The sequence below is a fragment of the Falco punctatus genome (genome assembly GCF_963210335.1).
Source record: "Falco punctatus genome assembly, chromosome: 4".
Lineage (NCBI taxonomy): Eukaryota > Metazoa > Chordata > Aves > Falconiformes > Falconidae > Falco > Falco punctatus.
Window position 1 is genome coordinate 83755683 of NC_137583.1, and position 27758 is coordinate 83783440.

Below are 27758 nucleotides of genomic sequence, written 5' to 3' on the forward strand. Positions count from 1 at the left end.
AATTTGGTCTTGAGTAGTGAGTGGAACTTTTCTTTTTAATGAAAAAAGACTCTAGATGACACTACTGCAACTCTCTGAAACTTTGATATGCTTTGAGATCTGGAATTAATATAGTATTAGTTAAGCAGTGCAAGTACTATTTCAAAATGTATTTTAGAAAAGGTTTTTCTGAATGATTTTCCATACAGTGCTATAAATATATATTTTTTATTATATTTAAATATATAACTATATAGATATATTTTTATATAAATTTATTTATAATAATATATTTATATATTATTATTATAAATATATACATTTTTCTTGTTATATACAGGTTAACAGCTTTAATTGACCTTATCCACCAGAGAAAGAGAAAACAAGTGATTCACTAACAGGTCTGATTTTTTTCTAGCCATAAAAGCTTTAACAAGACACCACCAATTTCCTTTCTTCTTTACAGTTAATTGTATTTTTTAGTATAATTTCTTGAGAATTCATTTTTGCCTTATCAACATCACAAGATGTACATTGTAGGTCAAAATTCAAAGTCTCCCAGAGGAAAGGGAAATTAAGATCCAGAATTTTCATCTTGCTCTAACTCAAATAAAATCCAGTTTTGTTATAGCATGCATGACACAAAACAGTATAACTTGCATTTGTTTCACTTACTGTTTCTTATTGTGCTGTCTTTGTGCTGAAGGTGTTGTGTATGACAGTCTGATGCTGAAGCACCAGTGTATGTGTGGCAACTATGCTAATCACCCAGAACATGCTGGAAGGATCCAAAGCATCTGGTCAAGGCTGCAAGAAACTGGGCTGCTAAACAAGTGCGAGGTAATAAAAACTGAAGACGAGATACTTGACTTGTTAAAGTAAATGGCAAATTTATTAAATCCTAAATCTGTCTTACTTCTGTAATGAGAGTAATTTGTCTTAGGAATTATTTGTACTTAACTGACAATATTAACATGTGTTTTGGGAAAGCACACGTCCTAATCAGAGAAAAAGAATTCAAACAATGAAAGTCATTTAGCTGCATGCACCATAATAACAAATCCAGACATGACTGTGTTCCTCACCTTGATATAGGAAGGTAGACAAGCCGTAGTCAAATGGCAAGTACAGTCCTTTCAATAGCACAGTTCTTAACTTTTTCAAGCAGCTCAGGATTTTACTTTTGTAGTAACATAGGATGCTGCTTTTTTTTTTTTAGATGCAGTTTGTATAACTCCATAAGCACATTGCATCTTGTCTTATTTCAGATTCTAAAGTCTATTTTCATAGTGTTTTCATTTGCCTTGTGTACAATGGGTACCATGTCAAAACCTAAGACATTCAAGTCAATCTTCTAGATAATATCAGAGCAAATGTGGAACTTTCTTCTGCTTTGATTTCCCTCACAAAATTGCATATTAAAACATCATGCTTAAATCAGATACGAGCTCTGAGGTTCATGCTTGGGTTACTGGAAAACAGCTTTTTCTTCCCATTCACTACTTCCCATAAGTTGTGCAGCACTGTCAACTTCTGCAGAAGCCTGTGGCAATCGAAGGTGTTTAGTGCATTTCAGCACAAGTTAACAAAGTTCAACACAAAATTGCTTATGTTTTGCAGGATCTCAAAACTGCCAGGGCTCTTATGCTCTGTTTTCTTAATCATTTTTCTTTATTTTACTTAGGTTTTTACAAAGCCAAAGGAATTGGTACAATAGATCCCTTTGATAAGCTATTAGTCACTGTCCACAAAGATTTTCTGCAGGTAGCCCAGCATACTGGGCAGTGAGGTATTGCAAGCACTATAAAGGGATTTGTTGTATACACTCGTCTAACTAGATGGCAGCACTCTAACAGGCTAATTTTTTTTTAGCTTGGATAATTCATTCAATCTTCAAGAAGACTTTCTTTCAGCAAGGCTCTTAAGCCCACATATCACAAGTGGTTTCACTGGTGGGATCACATAGTTAATGAGTAAGTCACACAGACTAGTGCTTCACTCAAATGAGGCCTAGTTACCTTCTTGACTCAGGACTTGTGTTATAAAAAAAAGACAAAAAGAGAGAAAATAAGTAAAATGCAATGTGCTGCTGTGTATTGCTTTCTTCAGTAATAAACAGGTATTGCTGAACAGTAAATCATGTGGATCTGCAAAAGTTGTAAATAGGAAAAGTGATATAGGTTAGTCTGAGGTGCATGCAGTCCAATAGTTTCCTGGAAGATTTAAAGTTCCTTCTTACAATTCTACAATTTCAAAAACAGAAATATAGTCTACCAACTCTTTACAAAAGCCAGTGAGTGGGCAGAGAGGGCAGAAGTCGCTTCGTGTCGAACTGCATTCCGTTAAATTTGAGTCCCATTGTGTGCTTTGAAATGAGGCTGGAATGTGAAACAAGCTGTCAAAATGTGAACTCTAATCACAGAACTTTAAGGAACCTCAGTGTGAAGTTGGTGCATAGATCTGGTGTTTATCTTGATCCTTTTATGTAGCTAAAGACAGGATTATATTTTATATGCAGTCTGTCCTTTGCTTCACTAATTCTCTAGCACTTGCTTGACATCAAATGCATCCTTAAATCTGCTCACTTTTCAAAATAAGGAAAGCTGTGGTGATTCACTTAATTAGTGCTCTGATTCTTTAGAAAAGTTATTCAGCTGAATTTATGACTTGTGTCACTAAAGGAGCAGTTATTGCATTATTCAAGAAAAATAGGCCACGATTCAGCTGCATTCTGGAATATATCACACTGAGGATGTGGAGTCAAACCACCACAGGCAATCGCACTGTCTCTTTTACTAGCTTCTGAATGCCCTCGCATGGACATTAGTATTACTTAATATAATTTCTAATATAATTTCCCATGGTTTCTGTCAGGAAGAGTGGGGAGATCACTGATCACGTTTTGCCACATGCACTGCCTCATGCACCATATCTGAAAGGCTGCTTAGGGAACAGCAACCTGCAATAGCTGCTTAGGAAATCTTCCGCCGTAACTGTGAACCTTCTTTTTTCTCTGTTACTGAAACAGTCCCACAAGAGGGCTGCAGTCCCACTCTTTGTCTGATGAGGAGTTTCAGGATCAAAGCTAGTTCAGTCAGAGGTAGCTCAGATCTTGTTACCTTGCAATGTGTATATCCTTAGCCACAGGCTTGTGCCAGGGGGCCCTCCCTGTTTTCTTAATCTAACAAGAAACCCTTATGAAAATGAACAATTTATATCTATACAATCTTTGTTATCTATAGCAGGGAGCAAAATGTGGTTCCTAAATCATGTGGTATGGATTAACCCCTCACACAGCTCAGATCTCTGGCCCTGGAAAGGGGGCTGGCCAAGTGCACAGAGAACCGTCGTCTCTAACAGGGCATGGGATGATGGAAGTCATACGTGTCGGGCTGACACCATGCTTGCTGCAGTTAATAGATTAATCTAGGCAGGTTAATCTAAACTTAATGTATTACCTATATATATTGCTAATATTGTCCCCATATATAACGTTTTTAAAATACAACTTGGTAAAATCATAACAAGGTTTAACTGGGGTACTCAAAGCTGTATCTTCAAAATAAAATGTGCCTGAGACTGTTCTCCACCACTGCGGCCAACTGGCATGGAAAGGCCCATGTTCATACTACCAGGAATGCTCCCTGGCCCATGCCAGTGACCAAACCATGTCTGGGAGTTGTTTAGGAGAGTGCTAGTTGCTGCTCAGCCAAAACAGTGTGAAGGACCACTTTAGCAATTTAACAGTACAGAGGATTGCGTTCCTCTGCCTGGGAATGTTTCCTGGCACAGCTTAATTTACTGCTGCAGACACAGCCAAAAGAACTTGCTTCTCTGGACTGTATTTTGTCTTTCTAGCCATAGATATTTGAGCTCTAGAGTTATTCAAACAGCTTAGAGGATTTTTGCTAAATTGAGAAACTAGTTATAGCTTTCAGAATTTTTTTTAATCACACCACTCTCCCAAATAGATAGATTACTTCCCCCATCAGCTTTCCCAAGACAAAGGAGAAACACATTCAGGCCATGGTGAGCCGTGTAGAGCTGGATTTGAGAGACCAGTTCCTGGTTGAGTCCAAGTCAAGAGAGTGGAGTAATTTCCCCTAGTAATGGACTTTTTTATAGTCCTGGTATATATGTATTGGAAAAATAAAATTCAGGCACAATATTTTTGCATTAGTTTAAAAGTTATGTGTATGTTTACTGAAATACCTACTCTGTGTTCATTAAAGGCTAACAGATGTGGAACAGACCATTATCAAATGCAGCACCAGAACAGGGCAACTAAAAGATGCAAAGATTGGCATAAAAACATCCCTTATCTATTTTTGCAATTTTCTCTTGGTAAAGAGCAATGCATAGTTGCCCTACCTTTGGGACAAAAAAGGGACTGAGTTATGTTTTGGTAGTGGCGTCTGCTTTCTACTTGTTCTAGGGAGAGGAATTATTTCCATAACTCCACTGGGGCCATAATTTATGCACACATGACTGACATCAGGCTACATTGATCAGCACAATTTTAGAAAAGAAAAGAATGTCAACACAGTTCCACTTTGTGCCCCCAACTCTACTTCCTGTAGGGACTTCAGTCCAGCAACATTTTTCTTTTTAGCCTGGAATTTGATCTGAATTTTGGTAGTTTTCTGGATTAGGGAGACATCTTATACCTCCTACTATCCACACCTCATAGACCAAAGGGAAGAAAAGGAAAGAATTTAGAAATTTATAAACCTTTGGGTCTGCCAAATCGCATAGACTAGAATATATGAAAAGATTCCATCCTCAGTTCACAACTAAAGAAGAAATAATACAGGAGAAGTTAGTCGTTAAGAGCAAAAATCTTTGTAGTGTTGAACATATCCAAGTTAGGCACTGGAGGACCAAAACACATGGAAAGAGTAAACACATCTCTAAGTGGGTGCATGCACATCAGAGATATACTTGCATTTCCCACAGAATGGAGAGAGAGCAAGTGGTGTTGTGTACTGACTGGCAAAAGATCCATGTTATCTCTGTGTGTTAAAAAAAAAACAAGCGAGAATTTAACAACTATGAGAAATCCCCAAAAGTGGGAAAAACTCTGAAGACCTTATTTACAAACTAGGTAGCCAAAGGGAATTTCAGAGACACAATCTCCATACCAATAGCTTCAGTAAAGGCAGTGCACACTTTACACTAAGGACCCCAGTGAGAAATATTCCTTAAGCTATGACATCAATTCCTATTGTATAGCAGAGAGAAACAGGGAGTTTCACCTTTGTCTTTTTGAATCTCTGACTGTGTAAGAGTTTAGTCTGCTGAAAGTCTAAGCAAAATCTTCAGGTTATTAGAGGTTATCTGTGTGAAACTTTAATGGCCTATTTTAAACAGAAGACCAGACTAGACAGTCCTCTTCGACCTTAAATTCTGTGAAAGGTGAAAGCATTTTCCCATTGTGGGGAGAGGAGCTTACTAGTTCTAGACCGATTTTTTTGAAGCACTCAGGTGTAGTATTTTGCTCTCCTGAGATGTATAAATATCTCTGTTGATAAGGGAACTGCATATGTCAGACCAGAAAACCAACACACCGATTGTCATGCACATCAGAGAAGGATGACTTGCCTTCTAATAAGGATGTCATAGATGGATGAACGTAGTATTCAAATCTCCCTGAATGAAATAAATACTGTTCATAAGTTCTCCTATGCTATTTCTCCTTTTTCATTGTCTTTATGCCAATTTTACGCTTTCTACTATATTTTAGGCTTTTGATACTACTATGCTCGATGAAAATTAAGAAAGACACTTTAAAATAAAAAAAGATGTGGATAAAAGTGTAAAGTTATACAAATGCATATGTTATGTCGTCTGATAACTAATGCCAGTGAGAGCCAGAAACTGTCGCTTTGCATAACTGAAGTTGCATGATTCCAGATTCTGGCAACAAGTTTATGACATATGCTTTTTGTAAATCTGCTAAATCCTGGCATCATTGTGTAATTTTTTCCTCTGCGTAGAGCCTTAGATAATTTGAATTTTAATGTTATTGAAAATGGCTTGACAGGCAGAGATACTGCAAGGGTGGGATGAAAGGAACAGTAAATGAGGAGATAGGAAGGCAGAAACAGCACAGACGTGTGCACTGTTTACCTTCCTTTTCCGCCTGCCACTTACCATGTAAATCTGCTTGCCAATGCTCAAGGTTAGAACTGGAGAAGCCATGGAGAATGAGCAGCTCTGGGCTGTGCCTGCCCTGGCAGCTCAGCTGTTGGATGCACTCCAAGGACCTCACTGCTGGGAACAGCCTGGCTTGGGGTGCCCTGTTCAGTGCTACTTGATTTCTGCACAACCTGTTTCTTCTCTAGAGAATCTGGCTGGCAATATTGGGTAGTAGGCAAAATCTTTTGCAGAGGCCACTTCGTGACCAGATATCTCAGAGATCGCTGTTGTAAGAATAATGGCTAGCTGTTGGTCTTTTAATAGTTAAAGGGATATGGCATTTAATAGCACTTTAAAAAGAGCCAGACAATTAACTCTCTTAAACAGCCATTAAAGAGTTTTTGTATAACTTGTAGAAAATATATGACCAGAGAGTGAGCATTTTACTCAAGGTTCTTTGATCTGACCTTCATAAAATACCTCTTTATTTTTCTTATACATTTGTTTTAGCTGTCCTAAGAGCCAGCCTCCCTTTCCAGTTTTGCTGTGGAGAATTGGGTATATAGATTTTAAAGCAGCTTATTAGAAGCATAGACCTTAATGAGAATGGATGAACGAATAAATGTTACCAGTCACCTCACTGGGAAAGAAAAACATTTTATCTGACCCAGAAGAACCATTACAGAGTTTACTGACTCCATGAAGTAACACAATGTGCTGATTTTGATTGTGCAACTGTGTGTTAAAAGGATGTGAATGCACTGCTACAAATTCTCATGTGAGACTGGGAGAGGCTTGAAAAAATTAGAGATGAAACAGAGTTTATTAAGTCATTTAGTTTTTGGATCATTCCCTAAAATGCTTTTTCCACTGCTGTGTCCAGTCAAGTTTTAAACACTGCAAGAAATAGGGCTTCCACCATTTCCCTGAGGGGAAGCCTGTTCCACAGTCATCTACATCTAACTCTTAGGACATTTTTCCTGATTAGTCAGAAAAAATTGCCACTGCTTAACTCAATATAAATTGTGCATGGTTCTCCTGAACCCCTCTAGGCAGCTCCTTTCTTCTGCAGTGCACATTCCCCTTAATATTTATAATATTGCTTTCTTCTCCTAGTGAAGAGGTTGGTGCTTTCTGAATGTGCATAAGTAGGTGACAGATATGATAAGAATTACAACTTAACCTCTAAGAAAAATAGAATTAAGTGGCATTTCTGTAACAGATTAATTAGTCTATTAAAAATAGGATCATCTGTTCAGTTAACTTCTGTACTGGTTTATCCGTAGACCCTGACAGTCAGACAGATCCACAGTCTAAGTCATGAAAGGTTTTGCCCAAGGTATTCATAAGGACCAGATCTGCAAATAAGAGTCCAAGACCTTAGAAACCAGTTGTTTTCTCTCCATGTTATACAATATCAACAGGAAAAATGATCCTGGGATTAGAACTTTGTTGGCAGTGCTGCTTGTTATGCCCAAACCTGAACAAAATCTGCTTCATGTTGTTGTGTCTGCAAAGGATGTGCAGCACAAGCACAAGCAGAGAAGTAAGTACTTCTATAGCAAGCTGTAACTCCAAATACATGTAAGGAACAGATCCACTGAATAAGAAAGCGTTGCTTTTATCTTCTCTTCCTTCTTTCCTATATTACTTCCTTGTAAACTGATTAAATTTTAATGGATTTATAGAAAGACATCCCAAATTTTTTAACGCTAATTTAAGCGGGGTGAGTACAGGCTGGAGAAACGGTTAAAGAGACCAACTCTGCTTAACAAACGTGAAGCAGCAAATGAGTCAGCATGTGTAACAGCAAAACCGATCCTGTGATACTGTACATACATTAAAAAAGTAAAAAGATATAGAAATAGTTTATTAAAGCATTTAAACTTTAATTTTCTTCTTCTTCCTGCCTCTCCTCACTGTGATCATGTTCTTACTAACAGCACAAATCACAAGTACAATTAGTGATGCAAAAAAACATTAATCCTCATTCAGAACACATCTGCAGCTTACAGGTGTGAAGAAGTTATTATTCTTTAAACAAGAATTTTCCTAGCCAGATTTCTTAAGAAATATTTCACCTTTTGGTTTGTATCTCTTAATATGGTGTAGAAAAGAGACAGAATCTTTTCTTTTTCTTGTGTGTGAAACCCTGTATTAAGTTAACTCTGCTAAGACTTAAGTTAAACATTTGTGATAAACCACACATGCATTTGTTTTTCATATAGTATTACTTTGATAAACAAATCAGTGTCACATTCCTGCATGACGCAATTTCAACCCATTATTAATCATACTAAATGTTATTTCGGACCTTTTTTTTTTTTTTTTTTTTCTCTCCCTAAATATTGTCAGTGGAATATTGTAGGCCTCTGCTGTTTTCTTTCAGCGAATTCGAGGTCGAAAAGCCAGTCTGGAGGAAATACAGCTGGTTCACTCTGAACATCATTCACTGCTGTATGGCACCAGCCCCCTGAACAGACAGAAGCTGGACCCCAGGAAACTCCTAGGTCTGTACAGGCCTCTATTCTACTGAGAACAGCACATTCCAGCACTGTCATTAGTCATAGCTGGTGTCAGTTTAAAATACTTGGCAAGCAGTGTGACAAAAATTCATTTTTTCCAAATGCATTGCTATGTGGAAGGAGAATGTTACAATGGAAGCCAAATATAGATTAGCAAAATGCACTGGCTGGAAAGCAGCAATAGAAGTTTCTCATTATTCTCTTAAAAGAATCATCAAAGTGTTAACCCTTTGCTGTAATTTGTTCTCCATCTGAGGTCAATGACAATTTTGAACACAGTTGGTCTTCTATCTTCTTGTGTTCTTTGATTTGAAAATGGGAGTTTAAGATACACTTGCTTGTCAGAATTGCTTGTTTGCTGTTCTCATTTGCTTTATTTCAAATATTTCAGCCACCCTGAGTACAGATAACATGCCTAAGTCTTGCTAATAAGTGAACTTTATTTTAATGCCTTCCCATTATGCAGGATATGATATCTTTCTCAGTAATAGGAAGTGAAAACACTTTAAAATATGGAACGGACCTATGGATGTACAGAATAGCAGAAAACTGACAGAATTTTCACACCAAATATCTTCATGCACAGCCAATGCTCAGTATATGCTTTTTATAATAGAAAAGTAGGGTTAAATTGAACTCTGTCATGAGTGTAGCATGAAGCAGATCTACTTGTCAGACCTGCTACAGAGAATGTGAAAGGAAAAAACATAAAAAAGTAGTGCCTTTTGGAAATAATCTGTGAGTGAAATCCTGCCCTTTATTGTCCCAGCACACTGGATGCAACACACTCATTCTCAGCTATTTTTATAACTTCTTCTAAGATGTGGAGCTTTTCCTAAGTGTAATGAAACCCAACCCAAACAAAAACAATACTAGCCATCAAAAGGAATCGCTGACACAGTTCTAGTAATATATAGCAATTATTTTGCTTTGGAAACTAATGCTAAGACTTTCTTCTGTAAGGCAGACTGTTGCTTCAGTGAGCCATAAGCAGATAAGAAAAATTACTTGATCACAATGTTACCTAAGTTTACACATCTTCTTGGCCAAAGCACCACCAAAACTTAAAAATACTACAATACAATACATTCTCAGGAGCTTTAATTTCCAAAGTAGGCAATCCTCCTTTAACACCAAAAAAAAACCCCAACCAAACAAAATGTCATCCCAAGAAAATACTCTAAATTCCTGCAAAATGAAAATCTGGAAACATTCTGATTTGAGCTCATCAACATTGTCAAAATGTTCCATTTTGATAGAGTCAAGCATTACATTTAAATTTTGTTGGGTTTGATTCATTTGATTTTAATTTTCACATTATTTAATATAACATATATTCATATAGAATACTGTTCCCATTTTGGATCTCAGTGGTTGACCAGTATATGGGATTCAGCGTGTAGTTGCAGCTAGAAGGTGAAGGACTAGGTATCCTCATTGTGTTTCTGCCTTTGTACAGAGAATGCAGAAAGCTTTGTGTACCCAATCTCAGAAAAAACATTTCTTTGTCCACAGTTCTTTACTCAGCAGTCTTTGCCTTCTTTATTTGACACTTAGTCCAAAAGATTTACTTTTACATTTGTATCAAGATTACACTCCTAGCATATATTCTGAGCATATCTTTGGCTTAATTCCCTTTTCTGTCTCTGTTTCCAGGATTCTTTCTTGCTGTATCTCACATGGCCTTTTACCAAGACAACAGTCAATGAAACACCCTTCCCACATGCTTTTGCATGTGCCTGTTTTTTGGCTGGAAGCTCTAATAATTTGGGCTTCCAGAGTCTTGTGTAAAGGAATGAACTTGTCTCATATTTTTCTAAAATTCAGTGTGGCTGTTCTACCTTTCATTGTCCCCATTTCAGTGAGGCTGAACCTAACCAATCCTGACATTAAAATTAACATCTTGGTATAGTACAATTCAAAATTATTTTTAGCAAAAGATAAAAATCTAAAACAAATATTTCTCATTAAAAATGTTATCAATAACAACATCATCTCATAAAACATTTCTGTCTCAATGAAAGTGCACTGATTTTCTACAGAAACTGTTCCATCAAGTTGTGGCTTTGCATCCTAAGGAAAAGGAAGACCTAACCATTCTTCTCTACACACACAAAAAGACAGAGGCACAGTTTGTTCTCCACTTGTGCTCCAAAAAACTGTCCCTGCTCAGAGGAGTAAATCTGTTTTGTCTGAAGCTCTTTCTTTTTGCTAACAAGCAACTTCTGTACCGTTCAAACAGAAAATGAACATTTTAAGGAGGGAAATTTAAGTATGACTAAGGCTAGAAATGTGCTACCTGTCAAAAAATGCTTATTTCAGTGTCCCTGTTCAGGAAAAAAAAAAAAAAAAAGCAACTATTCTGGAAGACTGCAAAGTAAAATGGCTGTGAACTACTGAAATCGGTAAGAATCATGAACACAGTTACCATTCACATATTCTTAATGGTTTCAGAGTATAAACTGTCTTGAACTCTTGGCTTTATTTCCCCTGCATCAGGGCCTACAAATGCAGCTATTGCAAATGATCACTTCCACTTCTACACTGTTGCATAATTAAGCTTTTGACTGATTGTATTTCATTGTGTGTGTTAAGCAATGTTTTATGTTGCACTATATATGCGCTATATATATCTTTTGTCTTGACATGAAGGAAACTAATATACAGGCTACGTGTCACATCACATTATGGTTTCATGTGACAGAATACAGCCTTTCAAATCTCTTCGAATAAGCTCAAGAGCAGAACAGTTATCAAAGAGGTCTAACAAATTAGTTTCCCTTTTCCTTCTCCAAACATAACGAAGAAAGTATTTCTAAAAAGCAAGTTTCCAATAATTACAAGTTTGTAAAAGAGAATTATACCATCAACACATCCCTGACAGTAAGGCAGTATTTAGACTACAACTAAAAGATGCATCCACAGAACCTCCGTGCAATTGCAATTTCAAGTTAGTGAAAAAATGACCGCTTAGCAAAAATGGCTTCATTCTTGAGGGATGACACTGAAAACAATCAGGTTCCTCAAACTGTTCATTTTCACAAGTGAACACACTTTTTAATTATTTTTTTTTTTTTTTTGAATGAGAGCTTTTGCCCATCGTTTTTCCTGCTCATTATACTCTCAGTCCCCAATTGCCAACCTTCTAAGCAGCTTCCTTAACTTCTGCAGGGGCCCTGACCTCAGTCAGTGCTGGGTGCCTTAGCACCTAATTTGACTAACCAGCTCCTACTGCCTTTGTGGGTAGAAATTTTAGAATAGAAATCTTGGATAATATTTCTAGTTCTATCAGTAGATTGTTGTGCTGAATCTTATCTGAAAGATCTTTTTTCTCAAGCCATTTGCTGGTGACCACAAAGTCTGGCCTGATGCAAAGTCAAAAAAAAGTACGATTATTTTAGATTTGTCTTCTATCTTACTTAAGTATTCTAATATCTTTTTTGCTATTATTATGAAGGTATGCAAGGGTGTGGAAGGGTGTTACTGTAAAGTGACTGCTATTTACCAAGTTCTACTGGGATATTAGCTCCAAACATCATGGAAAATTCTCGGTTCAACTCATTTTCAGGGTTTGCTTTTTGCTACTCATTTTCATTTATAGCAAAGAGTTTTGTGATCACTTTTCTTTTTGTGAGACTAGCAAAGTGATGGTCTCACTTTCTCTTAGTAGAACCTTTCCCCACTGTTCTTTTCATGAAATTGCAATGTTTTTCTTGTTCTGCAACATCTGTTATATGCTTTTTTGACTACTGTGTAATAAGAAGTGACTGTTCAGGCAAGTTTCTTGATACATTGAAAAGGCTTTGTGCTTGTTTCTCCCCATTTTAATACTATCTGCTGATTGATTTTAGTGTCCTTCCTCACCATCTGCTTTTCTTTTTTCACTTTCTGTTTGTTGTTTTTAATAGTGTTTACCATGCACAATGTGCCCAGCTGCAGGGAGATAAATGAGAATTCATCTGTTCTCTCTTATGTCCCAACACAGCAACAGAATTTAAGAAAAAAGGTCTGGTCATCCAATATTCTGAAAATGCCTTCTTTCATCTCAACTTACAGCTTATGTTTCCATTAATGTCTCCTGGCACTTTAAGAGCACTCATTTTTTAGTTATCTTCTCAAGACTTTTTGATCTTCCCCACAGTAAAAAATCAAAAATTGCTGTTCGCATTGGTCCCTGGATCTGCTTAGCAAGAGATCTGGAAACTCCTCCTGTACCTCTACTCTGACAATCTCCTGCCGCCAACATTTCCTTGCATGTCTGGGGCCATTAGGACTCACAGTATGAGAATACTCTGCATAGCTGCTGCACCTGCATTTCCCCTGGTAGCTCCACAGGAGGTTTTGTTTGGCTTCTCTCGCACACTGTGCAAACTGATCAAAGGCTTCTAGTCGGTTAAAAATGCATCTTGGATTTTACTCGAAGTGTAAAGCACTTTCTTCATCTCAGACCTTGCAGTCTGGTCTCTCATACTTCAAAGATGATGGCTTATAATTGTCCTTATGCATTTCACTGGCACCTGCTAAACATGAGTAACTGCAGCGTTCGCCCCTTCCATAACAATGGGTGGCTCCTCTAGGTAACTTGAGTGATTCACTATCTAACATTTCCTCCAGATGGCAAAGTTACAAAGCCAGTTCTGTGATACAGCAGGGGAAAAGCTTATGTTCTCTTCCACAGCTGCCTTAGGATCAGATTACACACTGGGATAGGAAATGCATCAAATCCTGAGATCCTTACCCGGTTTTCATATTGCCCTTATCAAGACAAACAGTGATTTCAGTGGTACAAAAAAAGAAAACATGAATGAATAAAAAGTGAGTATAAATATTAAGATAAACCCTATCACATTATCTAATGTATAGAGCTGAGTAAGCTAGAAATTATATTCTAAAGCCTCTTAAGTTTTTGTTCCCTTTAGTAGAATGTCTTTACTAAGTAATACTGAAACAAGTACTATTTCATTTTGTGTTTTTAACATATTAGTGTATTTAGTGATGGTATGTAAATGAAGAGAACAGTATTTTTGCATAGATAGGAAGACGAAGGTTGTAATTTTCAAACGAGAAACTCTTTAGGAGAGATGAAGTTAAGAACTTAGCAGTTTCATGTAAGCTTAATGAGGTTCCCTCTGTCGTCAGTGAAAAGAAACAGGCACTTCTCAAGTATAATTCACCCCATCAGTCACCTAGGCTGGGTAGAGGTGACTACCTCACTTCACTGGCTGTAGGAGCTGCTGAGATGACTAGCTTAAGCAAGCTGCTTATCAGCTACAGATATCAGGATGATTAGTTCAGAGTGACTTTCTATGGAGATTCGATCATTATACTCCTTTGAAATTACTGCTTACCAGTCTTAAGATTTGTCACTGTTGCAAAAGACATTGTTAAATGTCCCATGGATGATTTGCTTTCTAAGTACTATTAACATTTTTTATTCTAATATATGGCATTTTCACTGTGTGATACCAAAATCTGAATTACCATAAAGAGTTATGACTGTTCCAGTATTTAAATGTCTTTTTGATAAATGATGCTTATTGTTTCTTTTTTTTCTTTAATATATAGGAAGCGTGTCTCAAAAACTCTTTTCCTTGTTGCCTTGTGGGGGACTTGGGGTAAGTAGATGCTTGTTTTTTTGCAAAAGGGACAGCATACAACAAATGTATTCATTCATGAATTTTGCAGTACTGCATTATCAGTACAAAGTCTTCAGAAGCTGATAAAAAATGTAGAGATGAAACCTGAGCCATTATCATACTGTTTTCAAAGACACAGAAGACAGTACATTACAGCAAACATATGGAATAGTAGGACAAGAACATATTTTGTGATAATGTGCACACTTAGTTGTCCTACTTTGGGTGTTTTACATGAGCTCTATTTTTCAGGAAAGTAACAGGGGTGTAATTGTTTTAGCAAAATGAGCTTTGGATAAGCTGTTTTGCGTACTGTTGAAAAGTAAATATAGCTTCACATTTCTCAGAAAGGACAAACAATTTACCAAAGCTAACATTTAGCATAAGAAGTGCTCACTAGTTGCTAGCTAATAACTTGGGTGTTGTTAAACTAATAAATATTTTGAGCATTGTTTTGTCCTGTTTTGAAATGGATTCATTCTGAAATACAAGCTTGCAAGTATTAGGACACAGCAGACAAAAATCTGCAGACAAAAATCTCTTGCAACACTAGGTAAAAGAATTACTCTAAATTATTGAAAAACATGACATGTAGAATTGAGATAATACCAGGGATAAATAAATTTTCACATACAGGGGCTTTTCCCCACAAAAGCATTCTACACTTTTGGTCCAGCTGGGTCCATTATTTACTGATATCAGCAATATCAAAGTGAAAAGTTGATATTATTAGATATTGATGGGCTGGCTGGATGATGCATATATATTTTAGTTCCCTTTCAGTGTTTCGGAGTATGCAGGAATAAAGCCACAATCTCTAGAGGTCAACTTCCAATGCAACCTTCTGAAGTTTTATTTACTTTTATCCTTCACAAAGGATAAATTCCATACCATACTAGTCTTGTTTATAGTGGGCTTTTTAATATTTATTATGAGATACCTGACAGAAGAAATAGTCATTTTGTAAGGTTTTAACACATAAAAAAGAAAAATTCCATTTTAACTTTCAGTATTTAGTAACTTTGGAGCATTCATGAGCTATGAGTTAAGGAACAAAGAATCAGGAAGTGGTAATCATTCCAGCTCCTCTACTGTGGACTTAGCTTGCTGAGGACTCTACCTGCAGTTTGGAACCTGGTGGCCAGCAACTTGGTAATTTTGAAACTTGAGGTCATTTCTGTATATGGATCAGCTAACATTACATATTGACATGTAGGCATACATGTCCACATGCACCTCTATGCAATACTGTGTGCACACATGCACACACACACATAAACATGCATATATTTCTGCATCAAAAAAGAAATTTTCACATAGTTGTTGCACTTATTAAGAAGTTTAGAGAAAAGTGAATGAGACAAAGTTGAGAAAGGATGTTTGGGTTTCTGAGTGAGAAGCTGGTGTAAAAATTCCTTGATAAATCTCTTTGAGGGCTTTGGAAAGTAAATAGGACTATGGTATGCTTTGAAAATTAAAGTATAAGATTTTTCTATGAAACAAGTTATTGTGGTATTAAAGAATCATGAATAGAGATGTGCTTTTAAATCCTACTAATGAAAGTATGTTGTCCATTCTAAAGCTAATGCAAGTCAGAAATGCTCACTGTAACTTTGGTTTTTAAAGCATTTAAAATTATCTACAGTTTTTTGAATCTGTTTATTTCTTATTTAAAATCATGGAAATTGGATTAAAGAACATGTTGTAGAAATGGATCTTTTATTTATTTTTTTTGCTAGTTGCTTTGCCTTTCTACATATTATTATTGTCAGGCTTGCTGTGGGGCTCTTTTAAAGGAATAGGTTATGACCTTTTTCAAGGTAAATAATCAGATTAGGAGCTCTCTTTCAGTGATATTTAGATGTCTATTGGTTAAGATGAGCTCTGGGAAAGGGAGCTGCTTCACACTGTGTGGAAAGCAATTCTTAAGTTTACTTTCAAAACGACGGTGGAAAGAAAGAAGCAGCATTGCTACTTAGTAGCTTTCAACTTAATAGGTTATAAAGCAGTGATTGGTCAATGTAAGGCCAAAAGTAGCGCATGCAAAGATTTTAAGGAAGGATGGAAGAAGTGACTCTTAAAAATTTTTGTTCTCATTTATTTTCTTGTTTGCTTGCTTCATTACTTGTTTGCTAAAGAATACAGTGAGAAAGTATTAAGACAAAAAAGGATTCCATTCTTGCAGGAGACTTTATGACTGCCTCTTGGAGAACGGTTTTCAGAGCTCTTTGATCCTATTGTACTCTAACTATATGGGGACCTTGCTGGCTGTTATTTGCAGCTCTTCTATTATTAAATAGATTAGTGGTTAGGCTACTTACACAGGGGATGGGAAACCTAGACTAATTTCTCTCCACTGCCAGACTGGATTTAATATCAGAGCCCCCATCTCTTACCAGATGTTGTTATCACTGAGGAGATCATAGGTTCCATTGTTTCTGGGTGGGGACCCTCATACTCTGTGCTGAAGCTGTGCCACTGTTGAAAAGAGCACTGGACCAGCAAGGCAGAGCATTAGTAGGATAAAGCCCATGTATCTAAGGCTGTGATCTACCTGTCATACATTTATAAATAATGTAAATTCCTAGCTCTGAGCCCCTGCTTCACAAACAGCTTATATGTTTCACATGAAAGAATCACTGGACGATATGGAAACTGCTTTTTGAGCAAGCGCTGGTATCTAGGACTTCACAGGCATTGAAGACATGATCAGCTGATGTGCTATAGAGACTATGTTGGCATGAATTTGGGATGGTTTGCATTGTTCACAGACAAAGGTCCAACTAACCCCTGTAACTCTGAGTTCTATTATATTATTGATCTCATTGTTATCTCTGTTCTAACAGTACCAATAAACTGCAGTCAGGATCAGGGATCCTCTTCTTTGGACGTTACTTACAGTTACAGTAAAGAGAAGTTCTTTTCAAGAATTGTGAAAAGCAAACAAGAGGCATTGTCTATAACTAATATTTTCTGATCCTGTTCCATCATGGCTCTAAATCTTTTGTACCCATGCAAAAGGCATGTAAAGCTATATTTACTGATTTTGTAAACATTTTTCATCCATATGAATTTTCTTTCAGGTAGTGATAGGGACAGATTATGTCAGGGTCATTGGCGAATTTGGTTTGGTATGTGTTAGGCTTTCAGAAGAAATCAAACAATAAACTTTATAGTTCTATAAGAAACTATATAGGTAATAATTATCTATCTAAAAGCACAAAGCTGTTTCATACTGACAGTCAAACTGAACAGATGTCACACAGAGAGAAAAAAAAACCTTTTCCAAATCTAACCTAAATTTGCGCAGAACAGGTTTTCTTTCAATGGTGGTTAATTTTTTATCAGAGGACTATCTAGGGTCAGCAGTATAACATCCACTGAAGTATGGGACCTCCCTCTTACAATAATGTTTTTTATTCTTTTTGCAAGCTTAAGGTTGTTCCAGAACCAACTGTTGTTAAAAAATTCTAATACCAGGGGGATGAAATTCTTTGTCTTGGAAGAGAGACTAGCAGCTCTAGGGCCAGCAGTTTTAATAACAAGAGATGGTTTCTTGCAGCTGGTCAGAAGTTTGGAATGTGAAAAGTTTTCCAGGAGAGGTGGGTAGATTGCAGGTGAAGTGGCCAAATGGGGAAAATAATCACAAATTACTTTTTGGTTCTGTGGATTATCAGACCATCCACAATTTTTCATCTGTAAACAGCCAATAGAGCCATAACTGATCATTTGATCAATGAATCAATCTATTGCAATTCTTTCCCTTCTGTTAAGCTGTGAAAAAGACAATGAAAGCAGCAGAAATCTACTTTCAGTGGGAGTAAGTTTCATCTCCTTGCCTCAGACTGTCACTAAAAATAGTGATTGTTTTCCTGCCTGTTTGACCTGCTGCTGTGTGAAGAAATCTTGAAGTCATTTCTCAGCCATATTTTTTTGTCTAGTTGATAGGCAAAAAAACCCACAAAAGCAAAGAAGAGCAGGCTTTTATGATAATGTCATCATCGGCTCCCAGCTTCAAACACTTCTGCGGCTTTTGAATTGTCATTTATAACTTGGAACTGAACCGACCCATAATTCCCTTGATGCATTTAAAGAAATTGATAACAGACTGCTTCTTTTATGGCTCAGAGGAGGCAACTCCAATCACATCACTATTGGCAGTCAATATTATTTTCTGACATGGTTGTAAAAGTATAAAGGGGCTTATGGCATTTGTTTAGATGAGGAATGGGCTCTCAAGCTGTGCTAGGGTTTATGGGTGCAGATTACTGAGAAGCAAAGGGAATATGATGTTTGCAAACAGGATATGATTTTATTTAAGTTTGGGTTTCATACGTTGTTCCCTGGGGATTGTCCTGCAGACAGAAGAGAATTTCACTTTTATCATATGAAATTGGGCAGTTATCCAATCCCCCCTGCTCTCCCCCCACCCTCAAAAGACACTGCTCCAAACCTGTGATGTGTAAAGTCAGATCTTTAAATTGCAAGAGGAGTAGCTGGGGGAGAACACCACCTCACAAGAAATCAGACTTTAGCAGAATAAATGTTTAGTGAGCTGAACAGAGTGGTTCATGGGCTAAATATCAAGCCATTTGAATGGCTAGAGACTGGCTTGTACATATTATGGAAAGTCCATTACATTTCCTCTAATTTTGCTGTTATTGCAGTATAACAGAGGTGAGATTTTCTGCTGGGATAGGATGGTCTTGTTTCATTAACTGCTGGCCAGTTTCATTAACTGAAGTGTAGCTTAGATCTTTCATATCAGAAAATAATTGTTACAATAAAGTAACTGTCAAGAAAAGAAATGTAACACCATAAAATCTCTCTACATTTTTCCAAAACTTAAAAATATTCATATTTTCTGAATGTTGAATTTCTTCCTGGCATTCCTTGCTGTGGTACCTCCTGACCGCACAGGAGGAAAAGCAACAAGAAAGGCAAGACTTCAGTAGTATACAACTTTAGGAAGTTATCCAGGCAACAAATTTTCTGTGGTTTCTCATTCTTCCCTTGATCTTCTCACCCTGAGCCCAGGAAGAATGTTCAGCCTTTACATATTATGACTTTTCATTCCTCTTATTTGTATAAGAGCTATTGGTACCAACCTGGTTCCATTATCATGGTATAACTGTAAAAATTAAGAAAATATTCATGATGGCATTGTTTCCTTGTAGCAGATTTTAGGCTCCAGGCTGCTTAGCAGTCTCTCCATATGTCTGCATGCAAATCTGGTTGTAGAGAAATTGGACTGGCTATGGTTTGGGCACTCAAATTAAACATCACCTCCACACAGATTTCAGAATTAACTTGTGTCTTCCCCCTATATCCCAGGCTGTACCAAAATAGGTATAGTCCTTTTAAAACGTCAACCAAAAATATGTCTGTTTCCTGGTCTGAGGAAAGCAATCTGTTATTCCTAGCTCACCTACTCAATATGATGGAAATCATTAATATAACATACCATCAATATAATCACCTATTAATTTAAACTACTTACCTGAGTTGCCTTACTAACCTACTGAAATTTGCCATTATAACATTTTGGAGCAGATTGTGGGAGACTTCTGGGAATAAAGGACTTGTTTACTTCCTAAGCCTCTCTGGCAGCTATACCATCCCTAAAAAAATTCCAATATTTAATTAAAACAACTTCAGAAGCACATTATACTTTAATTGACATATTTTGCATGACTACTTAGGACTCATAGTTACATAGTGTTGACCGTGTGATATTTCCTGCAGAAGTTATCAAAATATGTGATCAAAAAGGCCATCCTGGTTCCACCCGAAGACATAACTTGAGGCCAGTTGGGATGGGACTTGGAACAAGGGCTGGAGGTTTGTCATCCCAGAGCATTTAAGGGTCTGCATGCTCAGTCATTTAGCGCAGTTCCCTATAAACCTATTTAGGCTATCCACAGGGTGAGTGAATGAGGGTGTAACGTACTCCCAGCTGCACTGGTGAATGCACTTTTTAGGTGATAAACCCCACCAGTTCTCGCAGTTCATGAGAGCCAGCTGTTTTGTAGGAACAGATCAATTAACATTACACTTTAGTCAAGCATTCTTATGTACAGAGAATTGCAGACTTTCTAGCAGACAAAGTCGCAGCTTCCTGGAGTGAGCATACTAAAGACAACATAGGGAAATGAGATAAAAACTGCACATTACTTACTTTCAGTTCAGAATAACAACAGTTGTCTGAAGATTCTCTTATCGAGCTTCACATACCTAATTTTAAACAAAATACTGGAGCAGCCAAAGCAGGACCCTGACCACCCTTGTTTGCCTCAACAACCATTAGAGAGCCATGTGCATCACTACAGCAGGAGTCAGTTGACCTAAGATCAGAAAAACTGACTGGAGATGCTTGATTTCCTTCATTGACAGGGACCTGAAGCAATGAAGTTCTTAATTTTAGGCACATTCATTTTAGGAAAATGTGGTGGGTTGACCCTGGCTGGATGCCAGGTGCTCACCAAGCTGCTCTATCACTCCCCTCCTCAGCAGAACAGGGGAAGGAGAAAACAAGATTAAAAAACCAAAACTGGTGGGTCAAGATAAAGGCAGTTTAATGAAGCATTAGCAAAGGTTGCACATGTAGAAGCAAAGGAAAACAAAAGATGTTATTCTCTACTTCACATCAGCAGGTGATGTTCGGCCACTTCCCAGGAAGCAGGACTTTAGTATGCCTAGTGGTTGCTCCAGAAAACAGACGTCCTAAATCAAAAATATCCCTCCCTTCCTCCTCCTTTCTCTTAGCTTTTATACCAGAGCAGATGTCATATTGTATGGAGTATCCAACTGGTCACTTCAGGTCAGCTGTCCTGGCTATGTCCCCTCCCAAGATCTTGCCCACCTTCAGCCTACTAGTGTGGAGGGGATAATTTTGGAGGGACAGCCTTGATGCTGTGCGAGCACTGCTCAGCAGTAGCCAAAACACTGGTGTGTTATCAACACCTTCCTCTAGTTACCAACACAGAGCACTGGCGCTATGAGGGTCACTGTGGGGCTCAGCCAGACCCAATTCGGAAAAAAAGTTAGCAAGTGTGATAACATGAATCTGGGTGATCACAGCAGGAAACCAATATTCTTCCTTTACTGAGGCACAGAGACTTCATCTCTGGATGTGGAAAGTGCAATGTTTTCTCATCTCTGGGCAGGGAGGGGATGCTGCATTTAGCATATGAATACCATGGCCACAAAAAAGGGAAAAAATCTCTTCACACTAAAGTGCAGATATTTTGTCCCATTCTTGTCCTTTCATGGCACTGAGGTGGCCCTGTACCATCCACCATGGAGCCTGATGTTTAGACCAGTGAGAGGCGGAGCTGTTTAACTGAGAGATGTAGTTCCTTGGCATTGCAGCAGGCACAACAGAATATTTTAGAATAGTCCCAGACTGCTTTTACTTGCATCAGGCTTTCCACAGAAAGCTCAGGAGTGATAATCTGCCTACTCATCAAATACAGAATTTGGTCCCTCAGACAATTTTGGGGCTTTTTTTAAGAGAGGACCTTTTTCCTTTGGTACTAGACTAGATCAAAAAAACTGTAAACAAAGATAAGGCACATGGAATACAGAAAATTATTGTGAAGTTAATGAAATACCATAAAGTCAAATCTTTAAAGGTTTTATCTCATCTTGTGCATTTCCTAAAAACTGTTGTGTGGCCAAAGGCTAGCATTATGCAAAGAAGCCTTCCTATTTGCCAGAATATGAAACATTATACACACACACACACACACACACACACACACACATTATATGTAAATAGTGGAACAGTACCATATACAATTTACTAATACTATTCACTTTCCCCAGACTTAATCACCCACACACATATGGATTTGATGGGAACTCTGTAACTAACCCAGAATTCACATTTGCACTTTAAAAACATATCATGTGTTTATTGATAGAATTTAACCCCCAAGATGGACAGAAAAGCCCTCTGAAGAGGAAATGTTCATGTGTTCCTTATCTGAATAAACACCAGGTTCTAGCATAGCTCCAGTGGTGGCCTCTAACCTAAATATCTACATTGAAGAAGAAAGATTAAATGCTATATATTGCTAAGACGTGTTCAGCAGCAAACGATGAATCTTTTAAAAAATAAGGCTTGAATCCTGCACATAAAAGTTGTATTTTCTGTAACTGTATGCATTACAACCAGCTACACATTGTTCTATTTGCCCATGAGGTCCTAGAAACTGCATGATCAAACATAAGAAGGCAGTTGCACAAGCATTTTCACACACTAATCCATTAAATACTAAAACAAATTTCAAGTTAAAATAGAGTTCTCAGAGTTAGATCTGAAAGTGCAGTAACAGTTTTTTACAAGCATCTGGTGATATATGCCACATATCTGAGCCTTGAATCTGGTCTTAAGTGTTTTATTTATGTATTTTTAAAAAAAAACAAGTTCTAATCCACATGTAAACCATGCTATCCTCCCTCTATTCCCCCTACCAATGATCCACACATCACTTTTTCACTAAGGTTTTGAGATCCTTTAGGGTGTCGAATCTATGCTTTATGATTCTGAATGCCTGTCACTAAAGTTAGTTTAAAAGAACAACCGAATCAAACTATGTCTTCTGAAGACGATATTCTATTCAGGCTTCAGCTTGACTTAGCCTGATTCTTTTATGATTCTCATTTTGAATACAAAGCTATTTATTTTTTTAATACAGACCTCACATATTTACTTACTTTTTTACAAACCTTAAAGTGAATTCTGTTTGTACAGAAGTAGGGGTGCTGCATTTTTACCAGTGGTTGACTACCACCATCAGTAACTCTACTAGGCATTCAATTATTAATTTTTACTTAGAATTTTTTTACTGAGTATTTTCTGGAAATTGGCTTTGATTTATAAGAGCTTTACAACTTAGATCACTATTGGCAGGTAAAACTTGAAAGATGTTGAATATTCTACATGCAGTGGGTACATATACTGTCCACATTCCTTGCTCTTGCCCAGAAAGAAGATTTTGGGGTCAGAATTAATAGCCTCTAAAATTCTTTTTAGAAGTCTATTCCCATGAATATTGCTGATCAGTTCTCTTATTGGAACTATTCAAACACAACAGAGAAGTCCATGCAAGTCCAAGTGAATTCCATGTTTTTTGCTTAAGCAATGATTTGTGATGAACCTTTGAACTATTCATCCCACTGGAGCCTAAAGACTGCATCCCCTTCACAATTTTTTTGTAAACTGCAGCGGTAGGCAATAAAGTATGAAAAGCTGGTATTCTGGGCACTCTCTAAGGCAGGCATTTTAGATTAAAGCAGCTGGAAATGCCTCTGACAGAACAAATCTCTGACACAGCTGCAAAATAGTAGTAAAAATAAAGGAAGCTCACTGTATGTATTTCTCCTAAAGTAGCCCACTTTTACACACTTCCTGTATGTGGGATTTATGGAAGAGGCATCAGCCATGCAAACTTTTTCTCCTTTGTTCCTTAATGAGAGACATGGCTGACAGGCCATTCATTAGAGGTTGTTCCTTGGAGATGATGTGCACACCTTTGCTTCTTTAGTCATGGTGAGATGAAACAGCAGCTGAGAAGCATGTTGAGGGCCTTTTGCTTCTTAGTTGAAAATCATGGAGGTGATGAATGATCACCAGGACATCTGTAAGAGTGGAAGGTGAGAGCTATGAGCGTGGCACCTGGGAAGCTGCACTGCTCATGGTCAGGAGCGAAGTATTACAAACTTATGTGCTAGCATTTGCTGGCACCAACTGTCTCCAACAATGACAGATGCCTTGCTGAAGTGATAGCAAAATGCCACACACAATTTTTAGAAGTTGCAACACTTCAGAAAAATATTTAATTTCTATTTTCATGCCAGGCAACTAAAAACACCAGTGATGTAAACGTGTTTGTTCTGGCATAGGTGGAAGAGTGTGAGAGTCTGAATGCTTTTAAAGCTAAAGTACAGAAATCTGCTCTGCAATATGCAACTTTTATTAAATTGCAGTATCACTGAGGAGGTCTCTACTCTCCTATATTATTTCTCACAGATTTCTTAATCAGTTTGTTTACTGCATATAATTACATTCTAGTTAGCTGACTTGTTTTTAGTTACTTATTAATTTCATAACCAATTATATCAAAGGACAGTATTTTTTTTTATGTAGTACTTTCCCAGATTTGTGTTGAAATGTATCCATCTGAAATGCATACTCGATTAACTTCCATCTCAGGAAAGTTGAGCCCAACCTCTGTTCTTTAAAGAAAGGGCAAAGAATCCTTTTAAACTATTGTAAAGAACTGCTACTTTTTAGCTTGTTGTCCAGAATATTGGACACATAGAATACAATCACTGCTATCAAAGAATCATCAGAGGTCAAAAGTTCCATGAACAGGTAGATGACAGATTTAATTTTTTGAACTATTCTCAGAGAATGAGTATCTCTAGTAGGAATGTGTGGTAACTCTAGGAGGACTGGTTTTGATTTTTATGATGACAACAGTTGTGCAGAGCATCCAGAGCAGAATGAGTGGTTCAGTCTATTTTTCATTCCTTTTAGGAGTGAAAACAGAATTCCACTGTGGAAGCTGGATTTATGTTTAATCAGAGAGAGAGAGAGAGAGAGAGAGAGAGAGAGATGCTTTGTCAGAATCCATCCCAAACCAGTATCTTGGGTGTTCTTTTATATTGCCATATCGTTATCAGTGAATGTGTATTTAAGGTAACTTCAGAGTATATCATAAGTATTTAAGAAAGAGAAATAACTCACACAGATGAATACACCATGCAGGGTTTGAAAAATAGAAGGGTGTGTCCAACTGTGAGCAGCATCTCTGGTCAGCAGAACTGTGATCCAGTGACCACTGGGCAGATCCCAGGAGGTTTCCAGAGGAGGGAGGACTGAAACAGAGGGTGAAAAATGAAGAGGTTCTTTAGCAGGAGAAAGGACAGATGAAACAAAAGACAGTTATAAATATCTATTTAAGATGCTTTAGAATTATTATTCATGCTAGTTTTTTGCTTCTCTGAGGTAGGTTTCAGATAAATGTAAATAGCAGGACAAGTAACATTTCCAGTTTCAGCAGCTGCAGTGATTTCAGAAAGGCCTTTAGGTAAACGAACTCTCTCAGATGTATTGCCATATCCTTCCTCTCTACCTTCATATACACGTGCCACAACCTGAGCACAGTATAAGGCGTTGGTAACTTTCAAACTTTATAGTCAGTCTTCCTCAGTATGAAATATTCCAGCCATGAGGGGTTATGGGACAAACTTTCTATCTGGTGAAAAGTCTCTGCTGCAAGGTTTCTTTTTTCTTAGCTTGTTTTAAGTATGCTTAAAGTTTGTGAAAGTTAAGTTATCATGTAGATATTTCTTGCAGGAAGCATTCATATCAAGTTCTTTTTGTAGTGCAAAGCAGGGAATTTCTGAAACATAAGTCATATTCAGTCAGGAAAAGTTACCTACATTTCACTTAAGTCATTCCCTTCCTCTTTAATGCCTCCACATCCACTTCAGGGATAGGTAGCTTAATTTCTATCATCTGTAGCTTTACAGAGTATTAGCTTTGCTACAGATGCCAATGATTGAGCTATACTAGATGTGCTTGAAAAAGCCTACAACCTACAGTGTTCATTCAGGAAACTTGGAGTGAAGTAAATCCATATGTGTGTTAGAAAGTCAGCATTCACAGGGCTCGTGTTTGTTGGCTCTTGGCACTATCATGCACAATCCTTCTTTGAAGAGCTGCAGAAGTGATAGGATTTTTGATAACAAAATGTGTAGCATGCTTATAGTTTAACACTGACATTTTGATACTTTAAAAAAAATAGTTTTTTTTCATTTGGTTAGGTGTTCAGAACATTTTCCTACCCTGGCAATTTTTTAAAGGACTTTTAAATGAAAATAATATATATATATAATTAGGCAGGAAAAAGGGGGTTAAGATTCTCTGTCAGAATTAAGCTACAAATGCTGTATTTTTTGCAAATGTTCTTTAAAATTTTCTGAAAAAATTCCTATTCAAGGTAAATTTTTTACTGAATTCTTCTGTGGCTCCAAAGCACTTGCAGAACAAAAATAACCTCTTACAGAATTCCATCTGACTTTTTCATAGTCTGTGATTCAGAAAGCATCACATTTGTCACAAATTCATGCATACTCAGCATCTAGACTGTCAGATATATGTGATATATACATGAACTAGAACCAGAAACCACAGTGTCTAATCCTATTCCCTTTACTTGTATATAATCCAACCATTTCACCTCACAGGAATAAAGAAAAGCATATCTAGTAAGAATTTACATAGCTGCATTTCATATACAGCTTGGCAACTGGGCCAGCTAGTAGTAATTTTAATGGGCTTGCCATTTATACCACTGTATTTCAACAGTAATTTACAAAGCAAACATTGAGTAACACTAAAAAAAAATCTGTGATTGCACACCTGAAACATTTAACGCTATACATAGAACTAATAGATATATAAAATGGAGTGAGATGGCATTTTACAGTCATTACAGCTAAAGCATTGATTGTATGATGGAAGTTTTTCTAGGTTTTTCTTCATGATATGTTCCTCAGAAATTCAGTCTTAATTTTGTGTAAATATGAAATAGAATTTGACATCTAAGTTTGTAATACTGCACCTTTTCAGGGTAATTATTCATATGTTTATGTTAGTTTTCTTGTATTATAATAACTGTGCACTAAGGTATGCAGCTTCAGTTGGCTACCCCTGGCTTTGAGTTTATCATTTGTTACATGTACCATGCCCAAAAGATCAGCTAAAATATCCTGAATTTCCTGTGTATATTTAGGTGGTAATTTTTGAAAATTCCTCAGGAAATGCTGTTTTCTTTCCTGATTGTCCATTTTTACTTCCTGTCCAGGTAAAATGAGGTAGCAGTCATTCACGTGGTCTGAGGCAAATTTTTCAGTGGAAGATATTTGGTCTTATTGTCCCAGTTCAGTCTTCTCACACTCAGTTGAAAGCAGAAGATGATAAATGCCGTATCCTGGCCAATACTAAGCATTTAGTGGTTGGAGAGACTGCCGTCTCATGTGTCAGAGCTGACAACTGTCTTGAAGGGTGGGCACTCTCAAGCTGTGGTTACAATTTTAACTTAATCGGTCTTCCTGGAAATGAATCATAGTCCCTTTGAGGCTGCAGGCTCCTGCTTGTGCCCTGGTGTACTGAGCAGCTGCCATTGAACCTTTTTCATCAGCCACTCCTTCATGTTAACCTTAATTTGCTAGCCATAAAAATTGTAAGAAAGTACTCCCTCCCAGCCCTCTTGTTGATACTTCTTTATTTAAAGTACTGCACAGTATTTCTCAAACTTTATTATGGTTTCATTAAATTGATTTAACCAATGACCTCTACTTATTTATCTCTTTATTTGTTTTAAAAATGAAAATTGATTCACAGTTGCTTTAAAGCAATAGAGAGACAATCTGAAGGTCTGCCTAATGTTAAATGCATCATTAT

The 27758-nt window shown here is 37.2% G+C and overlaps 1 protein-coding gene across 1 annotated transcript in view; it reads left to right on the forward strand.

Annotated features, from left to right (window-relative positions):
* HDAC9 (histone deacetylase 9) overlaps positions 1–27758 on the forward strand; it is a 482690-nt gene that overhangs the window by 339481 nt on the left and 115451 nt on the right. Inside the window, exons 15-17 of the mRNA XM_080383947.1 lie at positions 686–819; positions 8507–8627; positions 14208–14257. Coding sequence (XP_080240073.1) covers positions 686–819; positions 8507–8627; positions 14208–14257 — 305 coding nt within the window. The remainder of the gene's footprint in view (positions 1–685; positions 820–8506; positions 8628–14207; positions 14258–27758) is intronic.